General features: G+C 44.2%; 1 protein-coding gene across 7 annotated transcripts in view; it reads left to right on the top strand.

The window, feature by feature from the left end:
* The window catches only part of jak1 (Janus kinase 1), a 187,945-nt gene that overhangs the window by 135,613 nt on the left and 28,335 nt on the right, over positions 1-23,997 (top strand). For all 7 annotated transcript variants that reach the window (XM_072511125.1, XM_072511128.1, XM_072511126.1 and 4 more), the window contains 4 exons: positions 10,790-10,908; positions 12,943-13,095; positions 17,952-18,039; positions 20,805-20,938. In XM_072511125.1, the coding sequence (XP_072367226.1) occupies positions 10,790-10,908; positions 12,943-13,095; positions 17,952-18,039; positions 20,805-20,938 (494 nt within the window). The remainder of the gene's footprint in view (positions 1-10,789; positions 10,909-12,942; positions 13,096-17,951; positions 18,040-20,804; positions 20,939-23,997) is intronic.

Here is a 23,997-nt window from a genome sequence, read left to right on the forward strand (position 1 = left end):
CTATCCCAGTGTTGTGTGTTTTAGCTGTGATTCAGTGGGTAGCACTGTAACCACTGAGCCAGAAGGTTGTGAGTTCAAGTCCCATTCCAGGTCCTGAACACCAAAATCAAGGCTGATGCTCCAGGGCAGTACTGAGGGAGTTGTGCACTGTTGAAGGTGCCATCTCTCCGGTGAAATGTTAATGCGAGGCCCCCTCTGCCCTGTCAGCTGGACATAAAAAAAATCCCACTGCACTATTTCGAGGAAGAGGAGAGGAATTATCCTTGGTGTCCTGATCAATATTCATTAACACGAAAACAGAATATCTGGTCATTATCACATTGGCTTTTGTGAGAGTTGCTGTGCACAAATTGGTCTACATTGAAACAGTGACTTCTTCAAAAATACTAATTGATTTTAAAACACTTCGGCTGTATTCGGTGGCATAAAAGGTGCGGTATAACTACAAGTCTTTCTTTTGTCTTTCTTTGACATAGAGGAGTACAATGTAGGTTTTTTTAATTCATTGGCAGAAATCATAAATCAATCATGCTGGTCACAAATTACAAATCTTTCTATAGAAATCTGTATCTGATGCCTTCTATGTTTTCCTCTACTAAGCAGTTTCTTTGCAAATTTGGTAGACTGGCAGGCTCACAAACTGCTCCACTGTGTTGAGAACAAAATTATATTTATTTTTAGAAGATTTAATTTTTTAATAAACATAATTAATTTTGTGCAAGCTAGTGTTGTGATTTAAAGATGCAAACTGGATATAAATATTGGCGATGTTAGAATTCTCTCCATTAATTATTTTATTTTGTTTTATTTTTTGTAAATTTAGAGTACCCAATTCATTTTTTCCAATTAGGGAGCAACTTAGCGCAGCCAATCCACCTACTCTTCACATCTTTTGGGTTGCGGGGGCGAGACCCACGCAAACACGGGGAGAATGTGCAAACACCACACAGACAGTGACGCAGAGCTGGGATCGAACCTGGGACGTCAGCGCCGTGAGGCAGCAGTGCTAACCACTGCGCCACCCTGCTGCCCTTTAATTATTTTATTTTAATATTTTTGTTTTGTTATTTTGTACAGAGAGGCCGAAGGAATCTGTTTTCTTTGGGTGTTTATTACAAAAGGAAGCTCCTTATCAAAACATCTTTTTCTGACTGACCTTTACATGTGGCTGGTGTGATTTGCAGCATACCCTTTACGTTGTACTTTGTTTGAGAATCCTCACTTATTTTCAAGTAGGAGATTTTGGGAGTCTGCTTCAAGAACTATTGCTTCCCTTGAACCCAATAACTCAGGAAATCTTCTTAAGTGTGATGTCTTATGCCTGCTCTTTTACATTAAAAAAAAATCATTGATCTCCCCACTTCCCGCACCCCTTTTTGTCTAAAATACTTGAGAATAAAATTCAGTGCAGGAAGGACATAGTTAATGTGGTCTTATTTTGTTTATCAACTTGCTGTTTCCTGTTTGACTGAAGGAACAGGTTGACTTACTTTGGAATGTAATTGAAATATAAGTTTCTATGGGGCTTTCAGAGGTGAATATTCGCTCTTTATGGTGTAAATTCTGAGCAAATATTCTTCAGATTGTGAACGCTTATGCAGACTTGATTGAAATGAAAATTCCAATGCATTTAAGCTTTTTTCCCACAAACTATCTTTCAGTAGCCATTCTTTCTCCTTAATTTCACAATGTAATTATAGTCTGCCACAAAAGATCATCATGTAGCATTGATTTGCTGAAATTAATTGCCAACGATTAATTTGTAGCCAATACGTAGAGTCGTAAGCTGACAATGTACAAAGCCACAGGTATGCACCTTTCCTCCTTTGAACCCACACATAGAAACCAACGCACTCCTAAAGCCCACACACACACATATGCAGTCCCACACATACGCCCACACAGTCCTTTTAGCAGACGTGCACATTCTACTTTTTGAACTTAAATCTATGAATATAGCTGCAAAAAAAAAACCCAGCAAAAAACATGAGCACAGAGAAATCATCTGGGCCAGTGCTCATTTGAGCTGCTGCTATTGGCATAGGAGCAGCTACCATTGCGAAATCTCTTTAACCCAAATTGGTCTCAACTGACCTTTGTACTTTAAAGTTCAATTTATTTCGATATGAAATTAACGGCACACATCGCTATTTGGGTCTTAGCCTATACTGCCTGTTCCATTGTTCAGTTAGAATATGGTGGATCTGTGGTTCAACTGCAGTTGCCTGTCTTTGAGGCTTGTCAATTAATAGCTTGACCTAATAAAAATCTGTCAATCCCAGTCTTGAAAATTTCAATTGACCCAACGTTCACAGTCAGAATTTCAGATCCAGGGTTTTTTGTGTGAAAAGGTGCTTCCTCATTTCACACCTGAATTGTTTATCTCCAATTTTTAGATTATTCTCCTTTTTTCAGGATTCCTCAGCCTGAAAAAATAGTTATAATAATCTTTTATTATTGTCACAAGTAGGCTTGCATTAACACTGCAATGAAGTTACTGTGAAAATCTCCTAGTCGCCACACTCCGGCGCCTGTTCAGGTACACAGAGGGAGAATTCAGAATGTCCAATTCACCTAACAAGCACATCTTTCGGGATTTCTGGGAGGAAACTGGAGCACCCGGAGGAAACTCATGCAGACAAGGGGAGAATGTGCAGATCCACACAAACAGTGACCCAAGCTGGGAATCGAACCTGGGACCCTGGCGCTGTGAAGCAATAGCGCTAACCATTGTGCTACGTGCCACCCATTACTATGCAGTTACCCTATTGATTCCTTTATCATTTCAAAGACCTCAATTAGGTCACCCACAGCTGACTATATTAAAGGGAATACAACACAAGTCTGTCATTATTTAACTCTAAACCCTGAGATTAATCTGGTGAATTACCACTACACCACCTCCAAGGCCAGGATTTCTTCCCTGAGATGTGATGCCCAAAATTGAACTCGGTACTCCAGGTAGGGTTTAACCATCTGTACATCTGACGCATATTTTCCTCTTTTGTATTTCAGTCTACTTGAGATAAAGGACATCCATTAGCCTGCCTCACTGCTTTCCACATGTGCATGAGCTTTTAGTAATCTGGGTTCATGGACATCAAAATTCTTTTGTTTCTCCACAGTTCTTAGAACCATAGAATTCCAACAGTGCACAAGGCGGCTGTTCGGCCCATTGAGTCTGCACCTATCCTCTGAAAGAGCACCCAACCTAGGCCCACTCCAGGCCCTATTCCTGTAACCCCTCCTAAATTGCACATCTTTGGACATTAAGGGGCAAATTTAGCATGGCTAATTCCATCTAACCTGCACATGTTTGGACTGTGGGAGGAAACTGGAACACCCGGAGGAAACCCACACAGACATGGGGAGAAAGTGCAAACTCCACATAGTCACCCAAGGCTGGAATTGAACCCAGCGACCTGGCACTGCAATGCAGCAGTGCTAACCACTGTGCCACCACGCCGCCCCTTCCACTGTTCAGAAAAAATTCTGATTCATCTTTCTTGAATCCAAAGCGGACATCCTTACATTCCCCAAACTGTTGCAGCTTTGGACATTAATTTTGCCTGTCTGTCTCCCTTTGTACCTTCCTGCTCCCATCTCCTCAACTTAATGGGCCTCCTAACTTGATGCCATTTTCATATCTGGATACACAACTGTCCCTATGATTAAAGTCATTTATCCACAACTGGTGATCTCTCGGATATTTTCTCCTTCCTTTCTTAAATAATAGATTGAGATTTACAGCAATTCTATTTTCTGATTTGCATTATATCTAATAAGTTCCTCCGCTTGACCTACTTTTATGTTCCTGTGTGCCACTGGTATTTGATTTTTTTTCTCTGAAAACTGATACAAAGTAGTCATTAAAAAGTTTGCCATTTCCTTATTATAAATTAACAACTGAGTCTGTTTTTATTTTTATTTTTTTGTATAAATTTAGAGTATTCAATTCTTTTTTTTCCAATTAAGGAGCAATTTGGTGTGGCCAATCCACCTACACGGCACATCTTTGGATTGTGGGGGTGAGACCCACCGGGTGAGACCCACAATGTGCAAACTACACACGGACAGTGACCCGGGGCCGGGATTGAACACGGGGCCTTGGTGCCGTGAGGCAGCAGTGCTAGCCACTGCACCACTGTGCTGCCCCGAGTCTGCCTTTAAATGGCCCACTTTTCCCGATACCTCTCCTCATATTTACTGATATACCAAATTCTACTGTTAGCTTTGCAAGTTAGCGCTTGCAAGTTTTTGTCACTTTTTTTTTTTTTGCACCTGTTATATTTCTTATAACAATGATTTATATTCTTTGTCCCCTTGTTACTTTTTGTAGCTCTCTCAAGTTTTGCTCGATTTCTACTTTTCTTGCGTAAAACTGTTCTTTTAGCTCAGTATTAATCCTTGTCTTATTTGTTGATCATGGTTGCTTAAATGTAGAACTGGAACCTTTGACTTTTAAGGCTATGTACTGTTTTTGTATTGTAGCAAAAAAGTTATTTGAATACTTCCCACTATTTGCTGTAGATTTACTTCACAGTTTGGTCAGTTTACAAAATAGCTGGTGAATTTATTTCTCATCCGTTCAAAGTTAATTTTCAAACCCTGGTTTGTGTCTCTCTCCTCCCTTTCAGACTCCAATCAAATTCCCTCATTGATTGGAGGGCATGAGGCAGGATGGAGAGTATGTGGGGGTGAGGAGATGGCTGGTATGCCGTACTGTTTTTATTACAGCCGGGACGAAGCCCCAGAGTGCCGTGGGTGACCTTTTAAACAACCCACCTCTGCACCCCACTCTTCCTGAGGTGACGGGTCAGACTACAGCACGTGCCTGTCCCTCCCCCAGCCGAATGTAAAGCCCTGCCTTTGTGGCCACTTTCACCTGAGGAGGGTGCATCAAGCCTGGAAATTTCCCAACCCCAGCGACCTGCCTCCAAGATGAAAATCCACCCCAACGTCCAATATCAGAAAAGTAAAACATTAAGCAGAGTGCACGCAGTATCATTTATGCTGCTGATTTAGTTTCCCACTAACACTAAACTTTTAGTCTAGATTCAGAGTCTGGGCTTGATGTCACTCCACAAAGAAGTTGTGCTAAACTCCGTAGAAGGCCAAGTCTCATTCTGCTTTGGTTTGATGTGTAAATATAACGTGGTATCAAGGTTGGTTTAAATGTAGCTACTGTCTAGAAGCAGGACTTCAATCATGTAGGTGCAAAGTTCTCTCCTGAGCAGGTTAACTGGGACTGATACAGTGGCAAATGGGTCGAGGCTGGTAGCTATTCTTGTCGGATGGCCTGATTTATATTACAAGAACACTTGTAGGTAAAGTTATAAACGATTTATTAACATTAACTGGGTCAAATATATACAAAACAACAGATGAATAACAGTATGATCATGCACATGCGACCTCTCTCCCAGCTCCCTCAACAGTCCTGAGGTCACCTGACTCTAACATTCACTTATATACTAATGAGACCCCGAGTAGTCAGTCGGTGAATTACAACACAACCATGATATCACTACAGTAGCTAGAGTATAAATATGGCCATAAAGAGATTTTTAATGATGTTCGCAGGCATCAGGATTGCAGCATCGTTATTAACAAGAGCAAGCCAGGGACCTGGGTTCAATTCCGACCTTGGGTGACTGTCTGTGTGGAGTTTGTACATTCTCCCCATGTCTGTGTGGGTTTCCTCTGGGTGCTCCGGTTTCTACTCGCAGTCAAAAGATGTGCAGGTCAGGTGATTCGCCATGCTAAATTGCTCCCGAGTGTCATCTAATGGCTAGGTGGGATTACAGGGAAATGGGTCTAGGTAGGGTGCTCTTTTGAAGGGTCGATGCAGACTCAATGGGCCAAATGCCACCTTCCGTGCTGTAGGGATTCTACGATTCCAGTGGAGATTTTCCATTGATGTTTCCCTTCTATAGCATCCACCATACCGATACCATGTTTGTGTCTGCAAAGCGCTGTCGATAATATAATCTTTTTTTCAGTTGCATTTTGTGAAGTTTATACTTAAATGAAGAATGTAGTGCTGGGAGCAAACCCTTTCCCATCTTGTGCACTTCGATGCAACATGCAACATTAAACTTGTGAAAGATTAGGTGCAGCAGAAGCTAGATACAGATCAAAGCCTTCCTCTAATCTGCTATCAACAATGCAATTTAACTCTCAAGCTGAGGAAAGCACTCTGGTCTTTCTGAATCAGATTCTTAAAAACCATGTTTCTCTGTTGCAGATGAAATTTGTGCCTTTGTGCACTTAGGATTCTTATGTTTAAAGGAAAATGTTTTGTTCAAGCAAATATCTGTGGATAGGGATTCCTCTAGAAGCACCTTTTGCTTTCAGAAATTTAGAGATCAGAAATGAGCATACTTTATCACAGGAGTTTGTTTTATAGACCAAAACTACCTGATTGTGTTTTGTGGTAGTGCAAACAGTTATCTTTTTTATGGAGGCCCCGAATGAAGGCATGGCTTCCTCTACATTTTCTCTCTCTCTCTCTCTCTCCTTTCACTCCCTTGTTGGAGTACTGTCCACAGACTGTCTCGCAGTTATAATGTCACTGGAGCAAAGCTTCATGGTCTACGTAAGCTGGCAGAAAACACTAATGAGGCAAAATGTCAAAAGCAATGGGCGGAATCTTCCCCACAATTGGCAAAGTATGGGTTCCGGTGAGAAAACCTGTGTGAATTGGCAGCACGGTAGCATTGTGGTTAGCACAATTGCTTCACAGCTCCAGGGTCCCAGGTTCGATTCCCGGCTTGGGTCATAGTCTGTGCGGAGTCTGCACATTCTCCCCGTGTGCGCGTGGGTTTCCTCCGGGTGCTCCAGTTTCCTCCCACAGTCCAAAGATGTGCAGGTTAGGTGGATTGGCCATGCTAAATTGCCCTTAGTGTCCAAAATTGCCCTTAATGTTGGGTGGTGTTACTGGGTTATGAGGATAGGGTGGAGTTGTGGGCTTGGGTAGGGTGCTCTTTCCAAGAGCTAGTGCAGACTCGATGGGCCAAATGGCCTCTTGCATTGTAAATTCTTTAAATTCTATGAATCCCGCTGGCGCCATTGGTGGGAAATTTCACGGAATATTGAGACTCCTTGACAATTTATTTTTAACACATTGATAAAAATCAGCCTCCTGCTGATTCACTTGTCCAGGAGCAATTTAAGTTTTGCAATCAGTGGGGAGCTCCATATAAATGCCTCCCCAGCACTTGATCCATTCGAGGGGATGGCTGCCAGGAAGCCAGCAATCGTTTCACTGAAACCCAGGCCAGACTCCTGGATGGTGTGCAGCAGAGGTGGGATTCCTTGAATACATGGTCCCACAGGTGTCCATCCAGCAAGGTGGCCAGCCCGCCTTGGGGACAGTGGCAGCCTAAGTCAGTGCCTGCTCACTGAAGAAGAGGACAGTACAGTAGTGATGCAAAAAGATGAATGACGGGCAGCACGGCGGCACAGTGGTTAGCACTGCTGCTTCACAGGCCGAGGACCCACAGTCTGTGTGGAGTTTGCACATTCTCCCCGTGGCTGTGTGGGTCGCCCCTCCACAACCCAAAAAGATGTGCAGGTGAGGTGAATTGGACACGCTAAAATTGCCACTTAATTGGGAAAAAAAAGAATTGTGTACTCTTAAATTTATTTTTTAAAAAGATGAGATTAATGACCTACGCACAGCCAGGGTAAGCCTGCAACACCCAGTCTCTCACTGCACCCCCTCACACATCCCACGCACCTCCAGCACCTGCCATGAGGCCTCCTCACACCCCGCTCCCACTCGAGTCCTACGCATGCCACACCTCATCACCTGAACTGGCAGAACATCCGCCTACACTGTGCCCATCTGTCTCATTGCAGGAGAAATCAGAGAATAACAGTGAGCGGGCACAACCACCCGGAGTTATGCATGAGCTCAGATGCTTTGCCCACTTTGGGGAAAGAACCCTTGAGCTGATCGGGAAGGAGCAAGACTGCCTGTGCAGAGGGCGAAGTGGGGGCTGCAGACAAAAGTGAGAATTCTCAGAACATACATTCTTAATGCTCATGTGAATAAACATTGTCCCATCATTTATTCCCTATGATGCACTAATGCCATCTCCCTTCCCTTACAGGGCAATCAGTTAAACTGCCACAACCATCCTCGAGCCTCTTGGGGGCCACGGTCACGAGCAACTCCAAAGGGGTCTTCTCGGACACCGGCACTGAAGAAGTGTCACACCTGCCACCCGCACCCTCCACCAGCACAGATACTCACACCTCGGTGGGATTAAATAGATTAAATAGTAGGCAGGCTTCTCAGGCATTCACTAGTGAGCACCTCAAGTGGAAGATCCACAGCAGGTGGAGGCAGGGACATCCCAGGGAACCGGCACTCGGAGGGATGCCTGAGCCCAGGACTCTGCTGAACCGCTGGCTGATGACGTACCCCTGGGTCCTGTCATCCCAGAGTTGCAACAGGATGGGATGACCACATCCTTCCTCGGACTGCAAGGCTGACTGGAGGAGCCCCATTGCTGCTGTCCGAGGAGATTGTGACATCACTCCAACGCAACAAGGACAACACTGCAAGGATGGCTTCCCCAAGGGTGGCGACATGCGCTCCATGGTGGGGGATGTCCGCTCCATGGCTCAGCTCCTGTCCTTCATGGCTGAGGGCTTCAGCTGCAAGGTACAGGCACTGATAGGAAATCACTAGTGTCTGCGCCAGAGAACGGTGGACCTTCTGGACCTCACTCCAGCTGTTCCTCCATCCCATGGAGGAGCACAGGTGCTCACAGACACATGAAGGGAAGAGGATTGGCAGAATATGGCCTTCCACCCATGGGAGCCTGGGGGTGTCCAGGCCATCTGACGCACCCTTCCCTGTGAGCGGCACACCTCCAGCCCAACACACTGAGGAGGGCAGCACTGCAACACCCGTGCAGCCCGAAAGTGGGCCCGTACACTCGAGGTCCAGTCCCCCAGGGACACCCGCCACGGTCATCAGGGCGTGGAAGGCAGCAGGCCCCCTCATCATCCACTGCGGATCCTGGGAAAACACCAAGACATAATGGGAGGGTGAGGAAGAGTAAGAAACAGTCAGTACCTAGTGGGCAGGTGTGAACCTAGGCAGTAGTAGAGACAGATCACCATTGTAATATTGATCTTGCATTAACATCACTTTGTTCACCAGAAGATCCTCCACCCTGTCATTCCATTGTGCCGTGCTCCACAAACCCCTGCGCACACTCAGCACTTCATCCCTGTGCAGTGTGAGGGTGGCAGCGCCATGCCTCTCCCATCTCACACACTAATAACTCCGTTATGACGTACTGCAGCTGACAACCCCCCTGGTATCAACACTCAAGCCTAATTTCTGCCACTCTTCTCCAGTGATGAGGAGGCCATGGGCTGACAAAGTGCAGAGAAGCAGCCCACCTTGGCAGTTAGTTGGAGGAAAACATCAGGATCCCTGATTTCAGATGGATCTGCAGCAGATGAGAGGTCATCCAGTTTCTCTGAGCCCCATCACAAGCTCATTCATTAGCAGGAAGAGCCTTTGTCGGTAGTGTCACCTATGAGGCTCCACCATCTGCGGTGTTACTCCCGGAACAGCACTGGATCCAGCCCGCCCCCCCCTCTATAGGGCACTGACACTGGCCCCGTGCAGCGGCGCATTGATGTCTCTGCTCTGCTCCATTGCTATGAATAGAAAAGTCAACTCCACTTGCTCCAGAATCATGCACTGAAAAGAAGAGAACACCAAAATGAGCATTGAGGATTCCTGACAGAGCCCTGATCCTCAGCACTCCAAGCCTCTGGGACATCCACCTATGCGTTTCTCCATTAGTGAGTTCCTCTCCACTAAGCCTCACACCCTCCCTCTCACACTAAAGCATTTCCCCATAGTTGTCCCTTTCAACTCCACGTGGATCCTCGGGAGACTCAGAGCCACCTTACCCCTGAGCATTCCCCCACCCCTCTCCCAAACCTTGGAGACTGAAACCCACCTCCAGCCTTGAGTTGAACATATATTTTCTCCGGTGCCCCTTGAGCATTTAACACCCGGGAGAGGGATGGCTGCCTGAACACTTGCCTCCGAAATCCCCCTCTGAGGTGAGGTTGACAGGTTCACTCTGATGTAAAGTTGAATATTCCGTGCAAGGGGAGGGGAGGGAAGAGCCCAGGTGTGAATGCTCCCTCATGACATGCTGATGTATTAAAATTAGGTTCCCAGGCTCTCGTGGTGTGTTTTGAGTTCGTCCAGCAAGGGGGTTGAAAATCGGAATTTGTGATCTCGCCAGAGAGATTCCTGTTTTCCGATTCGCTCCGCATTTTGAGCCCACCTCGCCAATCCCACGCACGGCAAGTGTGCGCTCAAAATTGCCCCCAATGAACGCAGTCAAGGCTCCTTGAAAACATTTTAGAGTTGCAAGCAGCTGGTCATTTGCCTTATTCTGTCATTTAGGTTTTGTTTAAGCAACTGGCAGACATTTATCCTTCCTCTTCCAAACCCATAGCCCTTCCACTGAATCAGGAATTCACCTAGTTCCCTTTTGAGTGTGTCAGAGCTCATTTACATGTGAGATCAACAAAGAACACTTCCCCTTTAAGCGTTCTCAATTTTCTTCTCAGTGGATTAACTTTTCAGCTGAATAATAGAATGTTGAATAATAGAAAACTTAGTCTTTCCAAAATTCTTCCTGACATGGAGTTGAGCACAACACCTTGCACGTTGTATAAGGGACTGTTTGTATTGAAATGAACAGATATCAAATCTTTTTCTCCTATTTTCTTGCCACAGAAATCTCAAATCTGTTAGTGATGACAAAGAGCCGGTCCCAGATTTCACAGCTCGCTGCAAATAACTACAATTTAAGTCAATTGAGCTTCCACCGAATCCGGAAGGAGGAGATCTGTCAGGTGGGAACACTGTTACTGACTTCTGCCAGGATTCAGTTCTGTAGATGCCATTACCATTATCCATTCCCTCAGACAATTAAATGACCAGTCTTAATGAGCCTGAAGAGTAAATATTGCTACGCATTGACACTGAGGCCCACTGATTTATTGTCCTCACCAAGTGTTTGCACATGTGCATTTCCTGCCCATGGCTTATTGATAATATTTTTAAAAGTGAATATCCATAGATTTCATAGAATTTACAGTGCAGAAGGGCTGACTTTTTAAAGAACTCTATTGTCCGTGGCTGCTGAAATCAATTGGCACATCCCACTAATGTCGTAGCTGAGGTCATTTAATTCATATTGGACCAGGATTTGAAATTGCGTTCTTCCCCGTCTCCATGGTGCAGTACAATACTCAGCATTCATTCACTGAACCTTTGAACCAATTATGGTTGGAGCAAAACTGAGATTAGAAACTCAGCACAAGGGGAAGCCTGACATCCCATCACTCAGTAGCATTGTGTGAGCTACTCCAACTTCTCATTCTGCCATTTTTGCTTTTAAACCTCAAAACTACTGCCCACCTAAATACGTTTTTCACTTTGAAATGTATTTTATTGCTGAGAGGCAATAATAATGTCCACTGCTTTTCATTGTTGTATGGATGTGTGTATGTGTATCTTAGTTATTGTGTGTGGTGTTTGTGTTCATTTGTGTGTGTGTGGTGTTTGTGTTCATTTGTGTGTGTGGTGTTTGTGAGTGACTTGGAGGGGAGCCTCTAAGTGGTGGGGTTCCCATGTATCTGCTGCCCTTGTTCTTCTAGGTGGTAGTGTTCGTGGGTTTGGAAGTTCCTGCCTAAGGAGCCTTGGTGAGTTCCTGCAGTGCATCTTGTAGATGGTACACACGGCTGCTACTGTGTGTCGGTGAGGGAATGAATGTTTGTGGAAAGGGTGCCAATAAAGTGGACTATTTTGTCCTGGATGGTATTGAGCTTCTTGCGTGTTGTTGGAGCTACATTCATCCAGGTAAGTGGGGAGCATTCCATCACAAACCCGATTTGTACCTTGTAGGTGATTGACAAGCTTTGGGGAGTCAGGAGGTGAGTTACTTGCCACAGGATTCCTAGCCTTTGACCTCCTCTTGTAACGACAGTATTTTAATGGCTAGTCCAGTTCAGTTTGTGGTCAATGGTAACCCCGGATGTTGATAGTGGGGGATTCAGTGATGGTAATGCCATTGAATGACAAGGGCGATGGTTTGATTATCTCTTATTGGAGATGGTCAGTGCCTGGAACTTGTGGCGCAAATGTTACTTGCCACTTGTCAGGCCCAGTCCTGATATTGTCCAGGTGTTGCTGCATTTGCACACGGACAGCTTCAGTGTCTAAGGAGTCGCGAATGGCACCTAACCTCATTAATCTTTGCCCTCCATAGCAGGGATCACCCCAATGAACCTTCTCTGAACCACCTCCAATGAAATAATATCTTTCTTTAAATAAGGGGGCCAAAACTACTCACGGTACTCAGATGTGGTCTCACCAGTATCTTGTACAGTTGCAATAAGACGTCCCTACTTTTATACCCCAACTCCCTTGAAATAAGGGCTAACATTCCATTAGCCTTCCTGATTATCCGCTGCACCTGTGCTAGCTTTCTGTGTTTCGGACACAAGTACCCGCAAGTCTCTTTGTAGTTTTTCTCCATTTAAATAACACTGCTCTTTTGTTCTTCCTTCCAAAATGAACAACTTCACATTTTCTCACCGTACACTCCATTTGCCAATTTTTTTGTCCATTTACTTAACCTAGCAATATGTCTTTTGCATCCCTCTCTTGCCATTTCTGTTATTTTTGAGTTGTCTGCAAATTTGGCTACGTTACATTGGCTTGCTTCCTCCAAGTCATTAATATATATTGTAAGCAGTTGCAGTCTCAGCACTGATCCCTGTGGAACTCCACTGGTTACAGGTCCCCTGTGTGAATGGTTGTATGAATGGTTTGATACCTGGTCTGATGTAGGTTATATTTAACTTATTTGTATTTGATATTAGCTTGAACACCTTGGAAGAGGAACCAGGACAAACATTTATTCTGGAACACTGAATTATAACGATGATGATGAGGAAGATGGAAGTTTCTATAATGCGAAAGACATCCGGGTAGTCCTCAAGATTCTCGATCCCAGTCACAGAGACATCTCACTGGTAAGAAACATAAGAAGTCTACAGCACAAAAAGAGGCCACTTAGCCCATCGCGTCTGCACCAGCTGAAAAACAAGTCACCCAGCCTCGTTCCACTTTCTAGCATCTGGTCCGTGGGCCTAGAGGTTACAGCACTTGAGATGCATAATCGAGACACCTTTTAAATGAGTTGATGGTTTCTGTGTCCACTACCCTTTGGTAGTGAGTTCCAGACTCCATTTACAATCTTGGTGAAGAGTTTTCCTCATCTCCCGTCTAATCTTTCCACTGATCACTTAAATCCATGCCCCCTAGTCACTGACCTCTCTGTGAAGGTAAATATGCTCTTCCCTTTCATTCTATCTAGGGCCCATTACAATTTTGTACATCACAATCAACCTCCTCTGTTCCAAGGAAAACAACATCAGTCCATACAATCTTTCCTCATGGCTGTATTTTTCCAGTCCTGGCAACATACTTGTAAATCTCCTCTGTACCCTCTCTAATGCAATTACATAATTTCTATAATGAGGTGACCAGAACTGCACACTACTCAAGCTGTAGCATAACCAATGATTTATGCAGCTACTGCATCTTTGCTCTTATATTCTACACCTCAGCTAATAAGGGAAAGATTTCCACATGCCTTCTTATTCACCTGTCCTGCTACCTTCAGTGATCTGTGGGCATTAACTCCAAGGTCAACACTTCCCAGTTTTCCCCATTTATTGTATATTATTTTGGCTTGTTTGATCTTCCCAAATGCATTGCCTCACACTTCGAGTTGAATTCCACTTGCCACTTTCCTGCCCTATTGACCAGTCCATTGGTATCTTCACTGGAGTTTTGATGCATGTCGATAACTTTGTTTAGATTCAGTAAGGTCCTTGGAAACTAATTTTATCCTAGTCACATCTCTTCAGTACTGAAGATGTATACAGTTGTCTGGGCAAGGCTCTGGAAATCACCTTTTTCAGATTTGAGCATGTAAGTTATCCCACAAATTACCACAGCACAGTAGCATGGTGGTTAGCACAGTTGCTTTACAGCTCCAGATTCCCGGCTTGGGTCACTGTCTGTGTGGAGTCTGCACGTTCTCCCCATGCATGCGTGTGTTTCCTCCGGGTGCTCGGGTTTCCTGCTACAGTCCAAAGGTGTGCGGGTTGGGTGGATATGCCATGCTAAATTGCCCTTAGTGTCCAAAAAGGTTAATTGGAGGTGGAGGAGGCGTGGGTTTGAGTGGTGCTCTTTCCAAGGGCCGATGCAGACTCGATGGGCCAAATGGCCTCCTTCTGCACTGTAAATTCTATGATTCTATGAAATTGGCCTACTCCCATCTCTGATTGGCTAGAAGAAATAATCTTTAAAGCTTAGTGGTCAGTTAAAATTTAATCTTTCAAAATGTCTTCTTATTTCCAAAACAATGGGAGTTGAGAGAAGGGCGGTGAATGAACAATTTAACTCCAGGAAAAAGTTTAGAAATGATAGGGTATTTGCGGTTTCAAAGTCCTATTTAATTCTGGATTCAATTTCAAACCAAATCCTCTGCAGCAAAAAGCCTTTATACATTCACCTCCTGAAATAGAACATAGAACATTACAGCGCAGTACAGGCCCTTCGGCCCTCGATGTTGCGCCGACCTGTGAAACCACTCTAAAGCCCATCTACACTATTCCCTTATCATCCATATGTCTATCCAATGACCATTTGAATGCCCTTAGTGTTGGCGAGTCCACTACTGTTGCAGGCAGGGCACTCCAGGCCCTTACTACTCTCTGAGTAAAGAACCTACCTCTGACATCTGTCCTATATCTATCTCCCCTCAATTTAAAGCTATGTCCCCTCGTGCTAGACATCACCAGCCGAGGAAAAAGGCTCTCACTGTCCACCCTATCTAATCTTCTGATCATCTTGTATGCCTCAATTAAGTCACCTCTTAACCTTCTTCTCTCTAATGAAAACAGCCTCAAGTCCCTCAGCCTTTCCTCATAAGATCTTCCCTCCATACCAGGCAACATTCTGGTAAATCTCCTCTGCACCCTTTCCAATGCTTCCACATCCTTCCTATAATGTGGCGACCAGAATTGCACGCAATACTCCAAATGCAGCCGCACCAGAGTTTTGTACAGCTGCAACATGACCTCATGGCTGCGAAACTCAATCCCTCTACCAATAAAAGCTAACACACCATACGCCTTCTTAACAACCCTCTCAACCTGGGTGGCAACTTTCAGGGATATATGTACATGGACACCGAGATCTCTCTGCTCATCCACACTGCCAAGAATCTTACCATTAGCCCAGTACTCTGTCTTCCTGTTATTCCTTCCAAAATGAATCACCTCACACTTTTCTGCATTAAACTCCATTTGCCACCTCTCAGCTCAGCGCTGCAGCTTATCTATGTCCCTCTGTAACTTGTAACATCCTTCCGCACTGTCCACAACTCCACCGACTTTAGTGTCATCTGCAAATTTACTCACCCATCCTTCTACGCCCTCCTCCAGGTCATTTATAAAAATGACAAACAGCAGTGGCCCCAAAACAGATCCTTGTGGTACACCACTAGTAATTGGACTCCAGTCTGAACATTTCCCATCAACCACCACCCTATGTCTTCTTCCAGCTAGCCAATTTCTGATCCAAACTGCTAAATCACCCTGAATCCCATGCCTCCGTATTACTCCATGCTTTACTGAAATCCATATACACCACATCAACTACTTTACCCTCATCCACCTGTTTGGTCACCTTCTCAAAGAACTCAGTAAGGTTTGTGAGGCACGACCTAACCTTCACAAAACCGTGTTGACTATTTCTAATCAAATTATTCCTTTCCAGATGATTATACATCCTATCTCTTATAAACCTTTACAAGATTTTGCCCACAACATAAGTAAGGCTCACTGGTCTATAGTTACCGGGGTTGTCTCTACTTCCCTTCTTGAACAAGGGGACAACATTTGCTATCCTCCAGTCTTCTGGCACTATTCCTGTAGACAAAGATGACTTAAAGATCAAAGCCAAAGGCTCAGCAATCTCCTCCCTAGCTTCCCAGAGAATCCTAGGATAAATCCCATCCGGCCCAAGGGATTTATCTATTTTCACACTTTCCAGAATTGCTAACACCGCCTCCTTATGAACCGCAAGCCCTTCTAGTCTAGTAGCCTGAATCTCAGTATTCTCCTCGACAACACTATCTTTTTCCTGTGTGAATACTGACGAAAAATATTCATTTTGCACCTCTCCTATCTCCTCGGACTCCACGCACAACTTCCCGCTACTGTCCTTGACTGGCCCTACTCTTACCCTAGTCATTCTTTTATTCCTGACATATCTATAGAAAGCTTTAGGGTTATCCTTGATCCTCCCTGCCAAAGACTTCTCATGTCCCCTCCTGGCTCTTCTTAGCTCTCTCTTTAGGTCCTTCCTAGCTAACTTGTAACTCTCGAGCGCCCTAACTGAACCTTCATGTCTCATCTTTACATAAGCCTCCTTCTTCCTCTTGACAAGTGTTTCGACTGCTTTAGTAAACCACGGTTCCCTTGCTCGACCACTTCCTCCCTGCCTGACAGGTACATACTTATCAAGGACACGCAGTAGCTGTTCCTTGAACAAGCTCCACATTTCCATTGTGCCCATCCCCTGCAGTTTTCCTCTCCATCCGATGCATCCTAAGTCTTGCCTCATTGCATCATAATTGCCTTTCCCCCAGGTATAACTCTTGCCCTGCGGCATATACCTATCCCTTTCCATCACTAAAGTAAATGTAATCGAATTGTGGTCACTATCACCAAAGTGCTCACCTACCTCCAAATCTAACACCTGTCCTGGTTCATTACCCAGTACCAAATCCAAAATGGCCTCGCCTCTCGTTGGCCTATCTACATACTGTGTCAGGAAAGCCTCCTGCACACATTGGACAAAAACGGACCCATCTAAAGTACTCGAACTATAGCATTTCCAGTCAATATTTGGAAAGTTAAAGTCCCCCATAACAACTACCCTGTTGCTTTCACTCCTATCCAGAAGCATCTTTGCAAATTGCCTACCACCACCCTTGTAGTAGAATCTCTGCCGCTGAAACTCTTGCCTTTATTGTGTTTAGATTCAATTATTCTAATGCTTTCCTGGCTGCCATTTCTCCCTCAACTCACATCGAAGACTTTGTTGACCATATATCCTGCTCCAACTCTCAGTTGCTCATCACTTCAAGTCCTTGCTGCTTTACTTTGACTCCTGATTCCCCAATATCTTAAAGTTCAAATTCCAGTCCTTGGGTGGGGATTTATGCCCCTTTGCTGGGCACGTTTTCATTGGTGGGGGGGGCATGTCAAATATGATGGGTGGCCTTCCCATCCACCCTTGAATTGTTCCTCATTATACGGTAGGGGCGGCGGGGACACCAATATCGGCGGACCACCACCATTTATAAAAAATAATAAATGGAGCTTGTGAGTTGAACATTATGCTGCCCAAGCCGTAATACAATTGGTGTAATGAGGCAGGTGAGATTCAGAAGGCTGTTTTTAAAATAACTTTGTGGAAAAAGCAGGAAGGAAGGTGGGATACTTCTTTTGGAGGCAGTGCCCATGCGTGCATCACTAGGATATCCCCAGGATGGTACCACCTCCCTTTGAGCCTCCCTACCTTGCCTCCAACACCCACTTGCCCAACCCCCATACCATTCGTCCACCGCCATACCACTCACCCATACCTACGCCAATCGCCCACCCCAATTTTTTCATCATTACAGCTCAAGAGTTGAAATTACAAAAGCCAGTCTGATCTGAGAGGCTGAACTTACCTGCTTGAGGGGTGATCAGCAGTTTTATGTTTGTTTTTTTTACTGATCAAATAAATGGTCTTTTCTCCATAGGCTTTCTTTGAGACAGCTAGCATGATGAGGCAAGTTTCCCACAAGCACATTGTTCTTTTGCATGGTGTTTGTGTTCGAGATCTGGAAAGTAAGTAACATTTTGTTTTGCCAATATTGGGGCCAGGGAGACATAATCGGTTAGCTCACTGTACATACAGTTCACCAAATTTGCTTTGAATGCAGCTCCGGCATATTGGGTGAAAGAGCAATTTGAATTGGTTGAGCCAGTTTGTAAAAAATCATTTCACAGAATGTTGGTGTTGCTGGTGAGGGCAGCATTTATTGCCCATTCTAAATTGCCTTGCTTAAGATGGTGGCGAGCTACCGTAGCAGCTTGCTAGGCCATGTCAGAGGGCAGTTCAGAATCAGCCACATTATTTCAAATCCGGAGTCACATATAGGCCAGACCTGGTCAGGCAGGCAGATCTCTAAAGTATATTATGTGGTCGCCATTATTGATATTAACTATGTAAACCTGGAGTAAAAGGTTAACTAAATTTAAATTCCCCAGCTACCACGGAGGGATTTGAACTAATGTCTCCAGATTATTAGTCCAGGCCCCGGATTGCTAATCCTGTAACATAACCACTAAAGTATGCTACTGTTTCCATTCACTCTGCTGGCTGTTAGTTCCAATCGAACTATCTTGGTAATCTCACTCAAGTGACCAGAAGTTAGTCACTGTGCAGAAATGTAAAAATATCAGTGAAACTGTTGGGAGTATTCTTCTGTGATTTGGCTGAGATAAACTCTTGGGCAGAATACAAAGACATTACCAAAGATGTGACTTGTGCTGTACTTGAAACGGAACTGCCCAACACTGGCATTTGTACCCAAAATGGGAATGTGTTCCATTCCTCAATAATGACATCCCAACTCCTGATTTAAGAAAAGCAATTTTATTCCAAAATGAAGGCTGAAATTTAATGGGGGCCTGGTGGAATTTAAAGTTCAATTAATAAAATCTGGAACCGAGAGCTACTAATGATAGCCATAAAACTATAATTGATTGTCATACAAATGCATCTGGTTCATTAATGCCCTTCCAGGAAGGAAATCTGCCATCATTACCTGGTCTGGCCTACATGTGATTCCAAACCCACAGCAATATGGTTAGCTCTTAACTGCCCTCTGAAATGGCCTAGCAGGTCACTCAGATCCAGGACAATTAGGGGTGGGCAATAAACGTTAGCCTTGCCGGCAATACTGAAATCCCATGAAGGAATAAATACAAAGGTGCAAAGTGCTACTAAAGTTGCTGACTTGTATAATTGTTACTAGTTATTATTAAATACATTGTGTTCAATGCATGTACGTATATTTGAAACAATTGTCAGAAAAATGTTGAAGATTCTTTTACCTAATGCTTGGGTCTTCACAGTATGTAATCTTCTTCGGTGATCAGTTTCTAACTCGTATGATTGTCCATAAGGCTATAAGATATCAGAGCAGAATTAGGCCATTAGGCCCATTGAGTCTGCTGCACCATTCAATCATGGCTGATATGTTTCTGGTCCCCATTCTCCTGCTTTCTCCCCATAACCCCTGACCCCCTTGTCCATCTCAGAAACTCTGTGTTACTGGTCATGGGTTTTGTGGGTCCTTGCTTGATGACCCCGTTTATAGAGCCGCATCTTCGACTGCACACTTGGCAAGTGTTTCCAGGGCGTGGGGTTGGTCCTTTGACTCTAGATCGTTGGTATTCCTCTCTGAGTCCTTTTCCAAGCCTCCTCTTGCCAAAGGTCTTACCATATAGGTGTAATATATCAATTCACTGTTGATATATCCCTTGCTGGACAGTGGGCCTGAAAAGTAGATTTAACATGTCCTCACTTGCCAGTTGATTTTAAAAGCCTTAAGGGCCTGACAATTCATTCACGGTATCTGCCTATTTAGACATGTTCCTGTATCAACTAGGTGCATATTTGTTTTTTCCCCCCATTAAGACCATTATTTTCTTTGTTCAAAATCTATTTCAATGTCTGTTTAAAAGGAATGATATTTAAGCAACAGGCAATAGGTTTTGATTAGGAACATTTGTCTTAAGTATCCATTTATCCACTATATCCCTGCCTGGCTTAAGTGTATCAATGTTCAACCATTATTTGGATGCAATGAGCAGCTCTGTGTGAATGCCTGCAGAATGTTGTTGTCTCTGGGCACAGTGTGCTGGGGGAAGCAGCAGTAAAACTAAGATTTGTCAGCCTGACTTTGCACTCCAGTGAACTACACCTGCAGCAGTTCATCATGCTGATTTCAGTGACTGATGACTGTTGTCATTAGAACATAGAAAATACAATGCAGAAGGAGGCCATTCGGCCCATCGAGTCTGCACCGTTACTCACTTAAGCCCTCACTTCCACTATATCCCCCTAACCCAATAACCCCATCTAACCTTTTTTGGACACTAAGGGCAATTTAGCTTGGCCAATCCACCTAAACTGCACATCTTTGGACTGTGGGAGGAAACTGGAGCACCCAGAGGAAACCCAATTTAGAGTACCCAATTTTTTGTTCCAATAAGGAGCAATTTAGCGTAGCTAATTCACCTACTCTGCACATCGTTTTGGGTTGTGGGGTGAGACCCACGCAGACACTGGGAGAATGTGCAAACTTCACATGGACAGGGGGCCGGGATCGAAACCCATGTCCTCGGTGCCGTGAGGCAGCAGTGCTAACCACTGCACTACTGTGCTATCCAGCATATAAATCTTACTTTAGGAATTAAGTGCAAATCCATATGTTAACATTTTTGTTCTGACCCCCTACAATCTCCAACTAAAAGGGTGGGCAAACAGAAACAAGAATGGCAATCAGAATGCAAATTACATTTGCCTTTTAATTTTTTTCTAGATATCATGGTTGAAGAATTGGTTGAGTTTGGACCACTTGATTTGTTTATGCATCGAAAGAGTGAACAGCTTTCAAACAGCACGCCCTGGAAATTTCTGGTTGCTAAACAACTGGCGAGTGCACTGAGCTATCTGGTAAGATTGCTGTACCCTGTCTGTTACAATGTACACGTGCTTGTAACATCTAAACTATAATGAAGGAAAAGTATAGTCTGAATAATTAAGACCAAAGAAGGGGGATATTGATAAGATGGTGGAATGGGGATGGAATTCAGTGTCAGTAACCATGAGACAATACATTTAAGTTTTAGAAAAAAGGAAAGATGCTCAAAATGGGAGCAAGGTGGGTGCTGTGAAAGGGCCAAGAGATTTGGGATCTCAGGTTCACAGGATATTAAAAGCAGAAACTCGGTGAATAGGCTGTAATAAAATTGATGGAATACTGGATTATATGTTAAGAGGTATAGAATATAAAAGTCAATATGTAATTATCTGTATAAAACCTTAGTAAGACCACAGTTGGAGTATTGAGTATAATTTTGAGCTCCATGCAGTAGGAAGGAGACAGAATCTGTACTGAGGAAATACATGCTATCAGAAAATACATATACAAAGAAAGACTTGGAAAAATTTGAGTTGTTTTTATTAGAGGAGAGTACGGGGTAATTTGATAGGGATAGGGGTGGCACGGTGGTACAGTGGTTAGCACTGCTGCCTCACAGCGCCAAGGACCCAGGTTCGATTCCGGCCTTGGGTAACACTCTGTGTGGAGTTTCCATGTTCTTCCTATGTCCACATGGGTTTCCTCCGGGTGCTCTGGTTTGCTCCCACAGTCCAAAGATGTGTAGGTTAGGTGGTCGGCCATGATCAATGCATGGGTTTACGGGGATGGGGTGGGGGAATGGGCCTAGATTACAGTGCTCTTTTAGAGGGTCAGTGAAGACTCGATGGGGCGAATGGCACTGTAGGATATCTATAGATTCTATGGATTCTTTGGATATTTAAAATTATTAAGGGATAGGTTAGAGTACATGGAAATGGATTATTATCAGTAATCGAGGGTTTTAGAAAAGGGATTATAGATGTAACATAAAGTGATTCTGGACAACAAACTGAGAAACTTTCCTACACAGAGGGTTGTGAGGTTATTCATTTCAGAGTTAGTGTTTGAAGCAGAGACCATTTTAGTTGTAAGAATATGTTATGTAGTGTTAGGGCCATTCCTGTTAATTCCCTTAGTTCCTATATCTTATATTTTGTTCTTATCATTTTGGTCCATGGACCGTTAATGGCAGCATACCTTTAAGTCAAGCAGAGGAAGTAAGGAACGCAGTGTCAAAATAGCACACTGTTATAAAGTTTTGTATTCTGGGCAGAAGAACCCAGACTTTGTGGCACCCAAGAGATTGGAAGGGTTTGTTTTGATTGGTTGGCTGGTGGCCAATGGATTGGCTAGGGACAGTAATCTGCCAGACAACCAACCGCTACTGGTTCCTGACAAGTAGGGTTTTTTCGGAGAGAACCCAGGAGAAGCCACTTGACCCTCAAGGTGGAAGCAGCTCTCTCTTCTGTTCTGCTGCCTGAAGGCAGGATCTTCTAAACCCTGAAAGAAGAAGTTGTGTGTGACTCTCTCTCTCTCTCTCTCTCAAATGCTGGCTGCCTGCTATTTCTGTGAGTCTACAGTGAAAACCATTACAAACTGAAAGAAAAGATAACATCCACCTGAAAGCATAGATTGAAGAAGAAACTAACTGGAAGATGTCCATCTGAAACAAAAAGGCTTATCTTTTAACTTTCATCATTATTTTACACCCCTCTTTCCTCTTTGTGTGTGTGTGTGTGTATATAGAGGGTGGTGCGAGTTAAAAACTGATGGGGGTGGTTAGAGATTAGATAGTAGTTAACCAGTTGAATTTGTTGCTTATTTCATTATCTTGGCCTAAATATTTAATTATCCTGGCATAAATATCCTGGCTGCGAGGTTTGCTAGTGTCACACGGGAGGGTTTAAACTAGTATGGCAGGGGGGTGGGCACGGGAGCAATAGGTCAGAAGGTGAGAGCATTGAGGGAGAACTAGGGAATAGGGACAGTATGGCTCTGAGGCAGAGCAGACGGGGTGAAGTTGCTGAACACAGCAGGTCTGGTGGCCTGAAGTGCATATGTTTTAATGCAAGAAGTATTACGCGTAAGGCAGATGAACTTAGAGCTTGGATTAGTACTTGGAACTATGATGTTGTTGCCATTACAGAGACCTGGTTGAGGGAAGGGCAGGATTGGCAGCTAAACGTTCCAGGATTTAGATGTTTCAGGCGGGATAGAGGGGGATGTAAAAGGGGTGGCGGAGTTGTGCTACTGGTTAGGGAGGATATCACAGCTGTACTACGGGAGGACACCTCAGAGGGCAGTGTGGCTATATGGGTAGAGATCAGGAATAAGAAGGGTGTAGTCACAATGTTGGGGGTTTACTACAGGCCTCCCAACAGCCAGCGGGAGATAGAGGAACAGATAGGTAGACAGATTTTGGAAAAGAGTAAAAACAACAGGGTTGTGGTGATGGGAGACTTCAACGTCCCCAATATTGACTGGGACTCACTTAGTGCCAGGGGCTTAGACGGGGCAGAGTTTGTAAGGAGCATCCAGGAGGGCTTCTTAAAACAATATGTAGACAGTCCAACTAGGGAAGGGGCGGTACTGGACCTGGTATTGGGGAATGAGCCCGGCCAGGTGGTAGAAGTTCCAGTAGGGAAGCATTTCGGGAACAGTATCCTTAATTCAGTAAGTTTTAAAGTGCTGGTGGACAAGGATAAGAGTGGTCCTAGGGTGAATGTGCTAAATTGGGGGAAGGCTAATTATAACAATATTAGGCGGGAACTGAAGAACCTAGATTGGGGGCGGATGTTTGAGGGTAAATCAACATCTGACATGTGGGAGGCTTTCAAGTGTCAGTTGAAAGGAATTCAGGACCGGCATGTTCCTGTGAGGAAGAAGGATAAATACGGCAATTTTCGGGAACCTTGGATAACGAGAGATATTGTAGGCCTCGTCAAAAAGAAAAAGGAGGCATTTATCAGGGCTAAAAGGCTGGGAACAGATGAAGCCTGTGTGGAATATAAGGAAAGTAGGAAGGAACTTAAGCAAGGAGTCAGGTGGGCTAGAAGGGGTCACAAAAATTCATTGGCAAATAGGGTTAAGG

This window comes from Scyliorhinus torazame, chromosome 7, assembly GCF_047496885.1.
Source record: "Scyliorhinus torazame isolate Kashiwa2021f chromosome 7, sScyTor2.1, whole genome shotgun sequence".
Taxonomy (NCBI): domain Eukaryota; kingdom Metazoa; phylum Chordata; class Chondrichthyes; order Carcharhiniformes; family Scyliorhinidae; genus Scyliorhinus; species Scyliorhinus torazame.